The 13,061-nt window shown below is 40.4% G+C and overlaps 1 protein-coding gene across 11 annotated transcripts in view; it reads left to right on the top strand.

Moving 5' to 3' along the window:
* The window catches only part of PLCG2 (phospholipase C gamma 2), a 67,188-nt gene that overhangs the window by 24,932 nt on the left and 29,195 nt on the right, over window positions 1-13,061 (top strand). For all 11 annotated transcript variants that reach the window (XR_004692870.2, XM_035120930.2, XM_035120936.2 and 8 more), the window contains 7 exons: window positions 2,085-2,228; window positions 3,374-3,467; window positions 4,995-5,042; window positions 9,736-9,820; window positions 10,749-10,832; window positions 11,147-11,190; window positions 12,239-12,311. Coding sequence is in view for 10 of the 11 variants with exons in the window: in XM_035120930.2 (XP_034976821.1) it covers window positions 2,085-2,228; window positions 3,374-3,467; window positions 4,995-5,042; window positions 9,736-9,820; window positions 10,749-10,832; window positions 11,147-11,190; window positions 12,239-12,311 (572 nt within the window). In the remaining variant the exon portion in view is untranslated. The remainder of the gene's footprint in view (window positions 1-2,084; window positions 2,229-3,373; window positions 3,468-4,994; window positions 5,043-9,735; window positions 9,821-10,748; window positions 10,833-11,146; window positions 11,191-12,238; window positions 12,312-13,061) is intronic.

Genomic DNA, 13,061 nt, shown 5'->3' with positions numbered 1-13,061 from the left:
CTACTACAGAGAAACAGCCCCAGTCTAAGAGACTTCCATGTTTATGTCTCTTTGAAATCAATAGGACAGATTAGTCATGACTAATTCAAATTTCATTTATTTCAGTAAGAATTGCTCCCAGCTAACTTTTTCTGGAACAAGATTAGATGTATTTTAGGATACTCGTATTGTAAACCACCATGTGATGCTTAGATGAATGGTGGTATAGATATTTAATAAATGGTGATGAAGATGATGGTATTATTATTATTATTATTATTATTATTATTATTATTATTATTATTACTGTATAGGGAGTCAGGTGACATCTAACTTCAAGAGGTGCTGTACTGTTAAAAAAAAAAGTTCAGGATCTTGGAATGTACCACATTCTTCCGGATTTTATTGCAGGTTCATTTATACAGCAGGGGGGCAAGGCTAAAATGGGGGCAGGGAGGTACTATAAAGGAACATACTCCCCTTGCCCCTTTGTGCCTCTGCATGCAATGCAATGCAGGGCAGCAACAGCATACATAGTTTCTGCTTAAGGCAGCTATATGAACACAGGACTCAAGCCATTAGTCCACCTAGCTCAGTACTGTCTTCAATGACAGGCCATGACTCTCCAGTTTTTCTGATGGAAGAGCTGCTGGAAAGTGAAACTGGGATGTTCTGCTTGCAAAGCAAATGGTCTGTTATTGAGGCTTTCCCTGTAAAAAGCCAATTTGCTTTTTGTTGTTGCTTTTTGTATAATAATTTAATCTCATTTTGCTGATTTTCTTAAATGTGCAATGTTCATTAGAGCTGAATAATCCCAAAAGGTGAGCCTTTAATGTTTGTACCAGTACATTATGTGAATAATCTGAATTATGCACAGCATTAACAAACTGGATCAAACTGTGGTATGGCTCAATAAACACATTTGAGTGACAGAGGTACAATTATTTTTTTACTGCACATGTAAAAAGTTTAACAGTAACCCTTGACCTGTAAAGAAATAAGTAGGAGCAGCCATCAGTTTTTGTATCCAGCCTGCAAAGCGGAATGAAACCACTTCCTCAGTTTACAAATAAGTGTTTTATCAGAAGAATGCACATTACTTGTGTTTTGGGCAAATTGAAATTTCTTTCCCTAACAGGACCAATGGTCAGGGATGATGGGAATTGTAGTCCCAAACATCTGGAGGGCTGGAGTTTGCCTATGCTTGCTTTAGCAAGTTGTAGAATGTGAGAGAAAGAATGCGAGAGAGAGAATGCCAGTTCTCAATTTTTGCAGGCTTCCTAAAAGCAGCACTGCAGTTTTAACACCAGCTTTTCACTAAGGAAGTAAGGTTCCTCGTGGCTGTGATGAAAACTTTTCAACAAATGTTTTTGGGGAGTGCAGACAGCGGTGTCCCATTAGGATTGGCAGGGTATGTAGAGCCAATGACAAGCAGAGCCCACCAATTCTAGTCTAGCCCCCATTCTCATCCTTGTTGAGTTCTATATGGGAAACGCTGAGACTAAGAAGGAAGTTGACAGCCAGGGCCATCCCTTGGACTGGCTGTAAGTAAGAAGGCAGGTAGGCTTGAGGAATCAAGACTGAGGTTGGTGAGGCAGTTCCCCATTTGCCCTAATGGACTAGCCTCCCCAAGGTATAGAGTTGGTGGTGAGTGAGAAGGGGGTCACTGACCTTTGTGCCTCTTTACCATGAATTATTGGAGCAATGTGTTGGTGCAAAAATATGCCAATGAAATGCCATAGTATGGTCAGGATAAGTGATTCTGGAAAGCAAGTGGGTGAGGGGAAAGGTTAACTGGCTTCTTTGAGAAGAAGGGCAGGAAAGAAATCTAATAAATCAATTTATCCTTTCAGCAGGATGCCTCTTCAGCTATTCCTGTGCAATCCTCTGCTTGCTCTCCAGTTGTTAAACTGAGGAATACTGCAAATTAACTTGTGGTCTTTTTTCTCTCTTCTGTTCCGCAGTTTCTTAGGCAACAATTTCTTCATGCTGACATTGCAGTTTATAAACTAGTTGCCAATTTATAAACTAGTGTCTAAGTAAGCAGTCATTTATTCTCTGCATGAGAGCATATGTTCAATTGACAGTTATGTTTTTCTTTTCAGTGGATTTGATGGAAATAAAGGAAATCCGGCCAGGAAAAAACTCAAAGGATTTTGAACGGGGGAAAGCAGCACGGCAAAAAGATGATGTTTGTTTTACTATTTTCTATGGTACTCAGTTTGTTCTCAACACCTTAAGCTTAGCAGGTAAATGTGTTTTCTTTGGATTTATCTTTTTACTATCCACCTCTTCTGTGTTGTCTTTAGTTTATCCTCTTAATCCATATTCTCAAATGTAACCGCATTTTTTAAAAATTAAAAAAATCCTTCTAGTAGCACCTAAGAAGGAAGGATTTTTTTTATTAATGAATTTTTTAATTGTTTTAATTGTTTCAACTACGGCAGACCAACATGGCTACCTACCTGTAACAGGTTTTAAAAGTTCTTTTCAATTCCATTCACCTCTCCTCCTATTTTGTTTTCTCTCCCTGAGTTTTCTCTGTGTGTATTTCTCCATGACTTAAAAGATGAAGTAGCTGTGCAAATAAGTACCCAAAACGTTGCATACGCTTAGTTAGGTTGTGCAGTTAGCCACTGCATATATTAGCTCTGACAAGTTTCTTGCTTGGAAAGCAGCCTGGCTCACTTTAAGACTTGATTAAAAGCTGAGTGGTTAAAACTAAGAAAATGGAAGTACTCTTACTGAATGTGGTAGGCATCTGTTGAGCATCTTCATTTCAAGGTTAAGTGTTTTCTTTCACTGGTACAAACTTGTTTTGTCTAATTCCAGCATAGCATCAGCAAATAAATAACGTTGTGGGCATTTCCCCCCTGAATTTTTACTGTTTTGATTAGCACAAGTCAAACACAGTGTATTACTGAGAAGTTTTAAATGACCGGGGTAGACTCTGTGGACACATCCTATATAACAACACAAATGTCTGTGCACAGTATTTTGGTGACTAGGAAGGGAGCATGTTGCAGACTATCAAGAAGTCTGTAGAATGTACACACCATGCTCTGATGTTTAGAAGTCATGTTCATTTCAAGGGATATGTGGAATATTGAGGAAGGAGAAAGCCCATATGCATTAACTCTGTGCTACAAAATGAAAATCATTTGCATATATCCATAATTATTCCTCCTGAAGCTTTAAAAATCCTCACTTTTAGTGCCATTCTTTTTTAAAGGAATGCCTTTTTGGTGAGATTTTACTATTTCTTGCTAGCTTTCAGGTGCATGCAGACAGTTTCTTTTAGCATTATGGGTTTGGCATTATAAAGCAGTGCAGTTGAAAAAGTTCAACCTGCCTTCTTCCTGATTGTTTCTTCACATGCCATTTAATTTTGCAGCTGACTCAAAGGATGATGCTGACAAATGGCTGTGTGGCTTGAATATCTTGCATCAAGAAGCAGTGAATGCTTCCACTCCAGCAATTACAGAGAGGTATGTGGAAGGAACCATTTCCCATTTTTCTTATGATAGGAATTTAAGAGTTTAGGAATTCAATTAATTTCACAGGGTAAGAAAAGCAGTAACAACTTCTTAATGTGCTACGCCATGTGTGCTGTACTTGGTACTGAAGAATGCTAAATTATTTTAGGAACATAGGAAGCTGACGGGCAGAGACTCTCAAGGGTCTCAGATTGGAGCCTTTCTCAGCCTGACCTGGGGATGCCAGAGATTGAATTTGGGATCTTCTGCACTCCAGACAGGCATTGCATTATATCCCCTCCCACTGGAACAGAGAATATTATTTGGGGATTGTTACAAACTCTATGATTCCATGAATTAGCCTTTTGGATAAACTGACATGGGATAGCAGGAATTGTTACTTGTGGACATTGGACCAAAAGTATTTTGTACTTTAAATTTCGGGCTGACTGCACAGTGACAAACTTGTGCATTCTACGGATCTACAGCCTGACACATCTCCCTGATTAATGTACTTGCATGGTGTAAGTATATGCAAAGATGTATGTATTTGTGACATTCATATTTTTAGGTGTACGTTTTAGCACTGAAAACCATCTGGCGTACACCTAGAAATAAAATAATTAAGAGGCCCTTTGGCCCTCAGCTCACTCGGACTTAAGATAGTGAGAAATAGGTTCATGGAGCTCTCATTTTTCTTGAAGTGGTAAATATAGTTTGGGAGGGTGATTTGGATTGGGCCCGTGGTGCTGCAGGTATGGGAGTTAATCCCTTTTCCCTGTCCCTTTCCCTGTTTTAAACTGTCTCTCTGAATATGCTCTCTGGGGGTGAGAGAGAGAGAAAACACAGGGGTGGGTGGAATTTTGACGTCCAGTGCAGCCTTGATCTAAATCCTGATGTAACTCCCTGTCATTCACCTGGTTCATACATCATGTCAAGTGTACTGTACTGAAAATAAACTATGGTTTAACATGAATGAGTAATGTGCTTCTCAAGTCACAGGCACTTCACTTCTCCATGCCAGGAAACAAAGTATAGTCTTTTGGTTTATTTCTCTCCAGGCAAGTCATAAATGGTAAGGCAAGAACAGACTTTGGCTTGTGCTCATGATGATGGCTTGTTTCCTGGCAGCAGTGGAGGAGCAAAGCGGCTGTGCTGGCAGCACACTGCTTATTCACACAAACCATTGTTTATTTTAACTATGTTTTAATGTTACATGTGAGCCAGGTCATTGGCATCATGTGTAATATTTGCAGTATTGTTTTCTTACATGGCATGAGTTGGTTTTCCTTCTTAGCACCTCTTTTGTACAAAGAAGAGCAGAAAGAGGGCTGGAAGACCCATGTAAATAGGAAGAAGTAATTTAAATTGCTGCTGTTATTTGTTTGTTTTTCTCTAACTCCTGCAAATGAAAAACTGATCAGAGAATGAAGAGGGAATTCTGCTTCCTTTTATCTGCCCTGAAGCCAAAATTGCTGAATGAGTTTGTTTAGTTCTTCATAAAACTTACCTGTGCTGTGTTTTATGTGTTCCTTATAGCTGGCTCAGAAAACTGATTTACTCTGTGGATCAATCCAGAAGAAACAGGTAAAACTGCTGTCTTTAGTGTCTGCATTGTTTGTGCTTGGGTCTGTCTGTGTTTGCAACTTTTTAAGTGGGATACAGTAATATATGCATGCATGCATATTGAACTCTTATAGAAATCAAGCCTGAATAGGGGTGTAGTTGCTCTTGAGCAAATCCATAGTCGATTATTGCATCCTCTTCTTGCAGCCTGCACCAAAGATGGGTGGTGGTGTGATCTGAAAGTCTCCCATCATATGAGGAGTAGTTTTCCTGATTGTGTATAGTCTTCTTTAGATGTTCCTTTTGAATGTATGAAAGGCAAGCAGCAACACTTGTAGTGAGGACCCCCCCCCCCAATTTTGAAAACCCTACACCAGGCATAGGCAAACTTGGCCCTCCAGATATTTTGGTACTCCCATCACCCATAGCTAACAGGGCCAGTGGTCAGGGATGATGGGAATTGTAGTCTCAAAAGTGGAGGGCCGAGTTTGCCTATGCCTGCCCTACACGTTAGTAAGGCAGCCCCTGCAGACTACCTCCTATAATGCATTGGCTGGTAAAGGTGCCTGGTAGTCATCAAGGGAGTTTCACTTGCCCTTTCACCCATTCAGTGTGAACTTCTGAAGAGGGTTTACATTGTTAAAGGCTAAGGGCATAAATGTACCACAGACTTTAAATTGGTTTAATAGTAATTTCATATTCCAAGGAAACCAGTGGTGGTGGACTAGGGATTTCCAGCAAGATTCTTGGCACCTCCACACAGTGCAATTTTCCGATTGTGGGGTAGGAGTCATGATAATTAAACTGATATAAAACCAATATATGTTTATAAGGAAGGCAAGCCTTACTGTTATTGTGGCCTGCAATGGTTAGCCCCTTGACCAAGTGGTGAGATGGTGGAAGAAAGCCTTGCAAAGGGGCTCATGCAAATTTGGAACAGACATGGAAGGATCGGAAAGGACTAAAAATGCATGTGAGAAGTTTGGTTTGGACATCTTGAGTAAGGCAGACTAGGGGATGTTCCCATAAATTAGTGTTCAGTGATGTTTGGGAAGAGAAGCTGAAGTGTTGGACCAGCAGTGGAATGATCTCCTACCAAATAGCTGACACAGTTTGTCAATGTTTGATGGATAGGTTACTTTATGCCATAATTAGGGCTCATCCAGACTGCCCTTTGTGCTGCACTTTCAAGGCATAGGTCTGCACTTTTGAAGCTCCATGTCCAAGCGGGCTTTTTTTTGGTCCTGGTGCTTTCCCCCGGGAAACTCATGTTTTACCCCCTGAATCAGAGCAAATCACCCAGGGAAAGTGCCAGGACCAAAAACAAAACAAAAAACCCACCACCACATAGAGTTTAAAGTGCAGACCTATGCCTAGAAATGCGACAGAAAAGGAAGTCTGGATGAGCCCTCATTCTGTAAGTCCTTAAGATGCCACAAGACTCGTAGGCAATTTTGCTGCAAGAGATTAATACAACTACCCCTCTGGAAGTTGTAAATGATTGATCAATGCATCTCAGTGCATGTGGCTTCTGTTAGTGGTATGTGGCAGCAACAGGGTCAGGTTATTCAGCAAGAGAATTTTTATGACTAAGGTTGAATTTTTCTCTCGGAAGAAGGGCAAAGTGCCAACTGCAGCGTGTTTATTTGATGGCAGCTGTGCTGGCACCTGTGTTTAGATATAAAACACCACAAAAAGGAAGGGTTGTGATGCATGGGAGATCCTTGGAGCAGCAACGCCTTTGCAGTTGCCATAAATGTGCCCTATCTGACCTTAAATCCATTTTGCTGTGTTTTGTTCACAACACGGAACAGCAACACAGCTGGTATTATCCCAAGATTAAGGAAGAGAGAACTGGTAGCATTGCTTTTGGGGCTCCAAATTTAGTAGGGGAAAACATGAACTTGGTTTACACCCTCAGAATCCTGATAGTTTATCAGGAGGTGCATGCTTAGCAAGTGTAAAATCCCAAGTTCAGACCTTGGCATGGCCATTTAAATGATCTCTAGTAGTGGGTCTGAGAAAGATCTTTGCCTGAGACTTTGGGGAGCTGCTGTCAGTCAGTACTGGGCTAATTGTATCAGTATTCAAATTCAGTGTTGTGACGTGCAGGAGATCTTTAGTGGAACAAATCTTATGCAGGCCATATGGAAATATGCATATGTAGTATCTATTTCCCCCCCAAATTATTTTTAACATTTCAATCTCATGCCCAGGCATAGGCAAACTCGGCCCTCCAGATGTTTTGGGACTACAGTTCCCATCATCCCTGACCACTGATCCTGTTAGCAAGGGATCATGCGAGTTTTAGTCCCAAAACATCTGGAGGGCCGAGTTTGTCTATGTCTGCTCTTGCCCTTTGAGTTGATAGGAGACTGAGTATGGAAAGGCAAAGGTAACTGAGAGGGTAATTCAAAGTCCACTTCCTTTTTAACATTAAAGTTGTATTCAGACTAAGTTGAATCCAGTGTTGAAGTCCCCCTACCTTAAATTAAAATTCAACAAGTGTATAATGGAATTATATTGATAGGAAATATTTCAGACACAAGTCAGGGAGTAGTACAGGTACCAACACTGAGCTCTCTGATTGCTGAAATCTGGTTTCTAAGATACATCTTACACATTTCCATGATGATGATAATAATAAATTATTTTTTTATACCCTGCCCATCCGACTGGGTTTCCCCAGCCACCTAGGCAGCTTACAGCATATTTAAAAACTTAAAAAACAGCAAGCATCAAAAAACAAACACGATACGGGGCGGCCTTCAGATGTCTTCTAAAAATGTAATTCTTTATCTCCTTGACATCTAAAGGTAGGGCGTTCCACAGGGAGAGTGCCACTACTGATTGCTTTTCTCTGCAATCATGAGGTCTAGCCGCAAATTCCTATAATTAAATATTAAAGACGCTTCAAGCACCCCTAGTTCTTGAATCCCTAGATTAGGGACTTATTGGGAAAGGCAGGAAGCCAAATTTGTCTGGTTCTGTGTTTTGAGAGTACTTTAAGACCTGCATTTTACAGTTGCATAGTCATTGTACTGTTTCTCTGACATTGGCAATGGTTTGCTGTGAATGCATTGATCTTGCCCCATTTGCTCCTCCCTGGTACTGTGCAGGAGCGACAAGCACGATCTCTAGCTAAATGTTGCATCTGAATTGGTGATGGTGGTCTAAATAAGCCATGACCAGAACAAATCTTGGCTATAGATTGTGATTTGTTTGGCGCTAAACAGACCATGGTTTCCAGTTTGGGCATAGTGCTAAGCCAGGGGTTGTAGTTTCTTTCTCCTGCACACTACTGCGGTGGTTAAAATTTAGGAAGATCAGCCTCATCTTGATAAGCCATTAAATGTGGTGTGCAGACTGTGCTAATGGCATAGAATCATAGAATCATAGAGTTGGAAGAGACCACAAGGGTCATCCAGTCCAACCCCCTGCCAAGCAGGAAACACCATCAAAGCATTCCTGACAGATGGCTGTCAAGCCTCTGCTTAAAGACCTCCAAAGAAGGAGACTCCACCACACTCCTTGGCAGCAAATTCCACTGTCGAACAGCTCTTACTGTCAGGAAGTTCTTCCTAATGTTTAGGTGGAATCTTCTTTCTTGTAGTTTGAATCCATTGCTTCGTGTCCGCTTCTCTGGAGCAGCAGAAAACAATCTTTCTCCCTCCTCCATATGACATCCTTTCATATATTTGAACATGGCTATCATATCACCCCTTAACCTTCTCTTCTCCAGGCTAAACATACCCAGCTCCCTAAGCCGTTCCTCATAAGGCATTGTTTCCAGGCCTTTGACCATTTTGGTTGCCCTCCTCTGGACACGTTCCAGTTTGTCAGTAATTTAGTTTTAGTCAAGTTTGGAGTGTTCAAAGGGTAGTTGGTACAAGTTGTATATGTAGAATACTTCCAGGGTGGAATTTTTTTGGCAGGAGAAGTCTGAAATCAAAGCACTATGCCATTAAAATGTTATGGAATATCAAAAGGAGGACTAGTGTCAGAGGGAGAGAGAGAGATTTGTAAATGAGTAACTCGAGTCTTTCCTGCTTACTACGGAGTGCTTTGTTATAATTTCTGTTCCAACATCTACCGGTAGCTTTGTGAGATCAAGGCTACTTTAATTAGTAAAGTAAAGCCTATGTTGCTTAGGGTGGCGAAAATATAGCAGTTTAAGCATGAACTTCGGACTTGAGGCAGCTCCCTTTACTATGTCATATACATTCCTGCTTTGAAAGAGTTATGTCAATCTAAGCTTCAAACTAATGAATTAATTGCTGCAGAGGTGAAATTTTAAAGGTTTTTCTGTTGGCTGTTTTTTCAACCCAAAGCACCCAAACTGACTTCCCACAGGGTGGAGCCCACTGATCTGAACAAATTCATAACGCTCTGCAACAACATTTTAATTTTTAAAAAGGTTAGAAAAAGTTGCACACTTTTTGCACACTTGTTTGACCTCAAGGCAGATGCATTATACCAAATTTGATAATTGGTTAATCTTGCTTAGTAGTTTCTACTGCGGCAGCAGAATATCAAGGTTTATCTCTGATTCGTTCAGCTGGAGATGCAAAGGGTTGAACCAGAGACCCTTTTCTGCCATATATTCCAGGCCAGTCATTTAAGTTGCATGTTGGTGAAATACAAGGCTTGGTGCTATGCAGTTTGGCTACAAGAACATTGCTGTTCATCTCTCTCCTTGTTCTTTGACCTTCAGCATCAGCCTTAGAGAGCTGAAGACTGTTCTCCCATCGGTAAACTTCAAAGTGAGCAGTATGAAGTTCCTGAAAGATAAGTTTGCAGTAAGTATGTGCTGACTGCAGGAGAATTGAACTTCAAGGAAACATACAGCAGAATGCTTGTCTCCGGGGCCCAATTCCCTCTCCCTTGGTGATTGCTACATTGCCCCAGTGGAAAACAGTTAGTGTCTGTGCAATGCCCCCCTGTTACTCAGGATATTTGCTGGTGGTATGAGGGAAATGGGTATACCTGCAGTCTGGTATTTATCTACCAAACTAGAGGCTCTGCTTCCAGTTGCTTCCGTTGCTCTGCTTCCAGTTTTATCACCAGCAGAATTTGTATGCATACTTTGGCTTTGGAAAAAAGAACTATATATTTCACGTTTTCAGCCCCATTTGTTTACTTACTTAAAATGTCTGTGTACCTTTTCCCTTCATTATATTATATTTCAGGAGAGGTTACAGTTAAAGGGTTAATAGGGTTTGCTATGTAGCATTATCAGTATATATTATGGGTGGGGAACCTCTGGCTCTCCAGATATTATTGGGCATCAACTCCCATCAGTCTCAGCCAGCAAGGTCAGGAATGATAGAACATGTAGTCCATTGATATCTGGAGGGCCTGGTGTAAATGGTGTTCTTAAAGATAAGCAACCTGACCCAATGGTTCCTCCTTTATCTTTCCATATTCAGATTGTGGAACATCAAGGCCAATGATTTTCAGAGTGCAGCTTTTCTTTTTATTAGGCAGGGGGAAAGGTCAAAGTTTTATAGAAACAGAGCTTGAAAAGACCAGAGAATCCAGTATGGCATGCTTTCTCTGTTTAAACTGTTATACATTGCATACAATTGCATTTCTCTTGGTTCCTAATCTACAAAATAAAAAGAGTTGAATTCATTTATAACGTTTTGAGATTTGTGCTTCATATGGATACAGCCTTTGGAGAAAACTAAACTCGGTGTCATTGCTTGTTCCCCTTCCCCCTTACAGGAAATAAAAGCTGTTAAAGAAGAACTTAGCTTTGAGCAATTTCATCTGTTCTACAAGAAAATAATGTTTGAGCAACAGAAATTGGTAAAGCTCCTACCCCACATTACTTCCCCTTAGTTATCATGCTGTGTTGTAACTTGAATACAATACTTTCCTAGAATGCAGGCCTTCCCTGTCCCATCAAATACAAGCATGTTGTGTTAGTTCCTTTCTTTCAGTTTTGAATATTGAGAAGCGTAGTTGTCTCTTAAGAGGAGAAAATCTGTACTACCGTAGCTTGAGAGAATAGGGAAGGGTGAACGTGTTTTGCAGAATTAGGAAGTACCTGAATGAAGAAACTATTACTTGAAGGAGCAAGTTTACATGCTTTGTTTGTTTGTCATTGTTTCCTTCCCCAGATTCTTGATGAGTTCAAGAAGGATTCCACTATGTTTCTTCTAGGGTGAGATGTCATGTCATGCCATTTTATCCACATTTGTGCTTTAAGTTTTTGGATATGAAGCTTGTTGGGATGTAATGACAATAATAATTATTTTATAATATATACCCCGCCCATTTGGGCGGCTTACAGCATATATTGAAACATCAAACACTAAAAACTTTCTGATTCAGGGCTGCCTTCAGATGCCTTCTAAAAGTTATGTAGTTCTTTATCTCCTTGACATCTGAAGGCAAGGTGTTCCACAGGGAGGGCACCACTACTAAGAAGTGATTGTTTTTCATAATATACCGTATTAAGCAGCGAGCTGCGATTGAAAGTGGGTGGGTGGGTTTACTGTATCACTCATAAACAGTAACAATAATTTCATGACCAGTCTGCAAATGAAAAATAACTCCTGTGTGAAGTTTGACATTTTGTTTTCTTTTGACAGTCTTTTGTAAATGACCTGAAGATGTTTTTGTCAAGGATTAATAAATACTGTGCCTCCACTAAGCCAGTGACTACAGTTGTATTTTGTAGATGAAGTAGTTTGTGTATAAATGAGATTTCCTAATCTAATCAAGATTAGACTCATTAATCAGAATACCACAGTACTCTGTGCTATTGTTGTGTGTTTCAAGAATAAAATAGCTACTCTTTTTAAATTTCTTAATTAGATAAAGAATTTTTAGTTCATATTTGCATATATTGCTACAGAGCCCAGTTTGTTAGTTTTAATGGAGACTGATTTTTTGAGTTCTGCATCCTGTGTGTTAAGATCATGTAGGTAGGTTCAGGTAGATATAGCTAGTATTCGGTGCTTTAACTAGTTTTTATAATACCAGTATATCTATTTAGTATATCTGAATTAATATTGGTGAATAAAGACAGCAAACATAATTTCAAATCCTCAGTGACTGGGATTATTTGTCAGTTTCATTTTCCTAATTATATTTCCTCAAAGGCTAGAATTCTCATATTTGCTATGGCATGGTCTAACATTTTGGGTATGTTGTTTTGCTGATGTTCTTTTTTATAATTGTTCTTTTACTTTCCCTTTCTGTTGCAGAAACACAGATCGCCCAGATGCTTCAGCAGTGCACTTGCATGACTTTCAGAGATTTTTGCTACATGAACAGCAGGTGAGGTGATTCCAAAAATCGTAATCAGGAAGATGAAAAGAAAATATGCATGAGTATAATATAGTGATACAACGTGGTTTGAGGGAAGGGCTGCAGGGCACTGGTAGAGCATCTGTTCTGTATGCAAGCGGCCCCAGGTTTAATCCCTTTAATCTCTCGATAGGGCCGAGAATACCGTATTTTTCGCTCCATAGGACACACCTGACCATTGGACGCACCTAATTTTTTAGAGGAGGAAAACAAGAAAAAAAAATATTTTGCTTTCTTGAATTGTCCTAGGCATAGCAGCCAACTCCTAGAGGCCTAGGTGCCTTTGCCCCCCCCCCATTAAATATTTGAGGAAGCTTCTTTTGCAAAGGGGGAAAGCTCCATTTTTTTAGGATCAGCTCAAAGTTGTACAGTTTTTTTGCAAATGGGAAAAGCCCCGTTTTTTGGGCGGGGCGGGGTCAGCTCACACTTGTTCATCTTTTTTGCAAAGGGGGAAAGCTCCATTTTTTAAGATCAGCTCAAAGTTGCTGAGTTTCCTTGCAAAAGGAAAAAATCCTGTTTTTATGGGGTTCAACTCACAGTTCTGCAGCTTCTCTAGGAAAGCTTCTACAGTTTCCAGACAGATAATCTAATCAGCCAGTCACATGTCTCCCTCTGCAGACAACAATTGAGGCCTAGGCAAGGGGCCGGGAGGGGCCGGGAAGGGAGCCAGCTCTCTTATCTCCCTCCCCGATCTCTTGCAGTCAGCTGCTGAGCGGGTTC

This window comes from Zootoca vivipara, chromosome 6, assembly GCF_963506605.1.
Source record: "Zootoca vivipara chromosome 6, rZooViv1.1, whole genome shotgun sequence".
Lineage (NCBI taxonomy): Eukaryota > Metazoa > Chordata > Lepidosauria > Squamata > Lacertidae > Zootoca > Zootoca vivipara.
The sequence above is the reverse complement of the archived record's forward strand: the minus strand, read 5'-3'. Positions and strand labels throughout refer to the sequence as shown.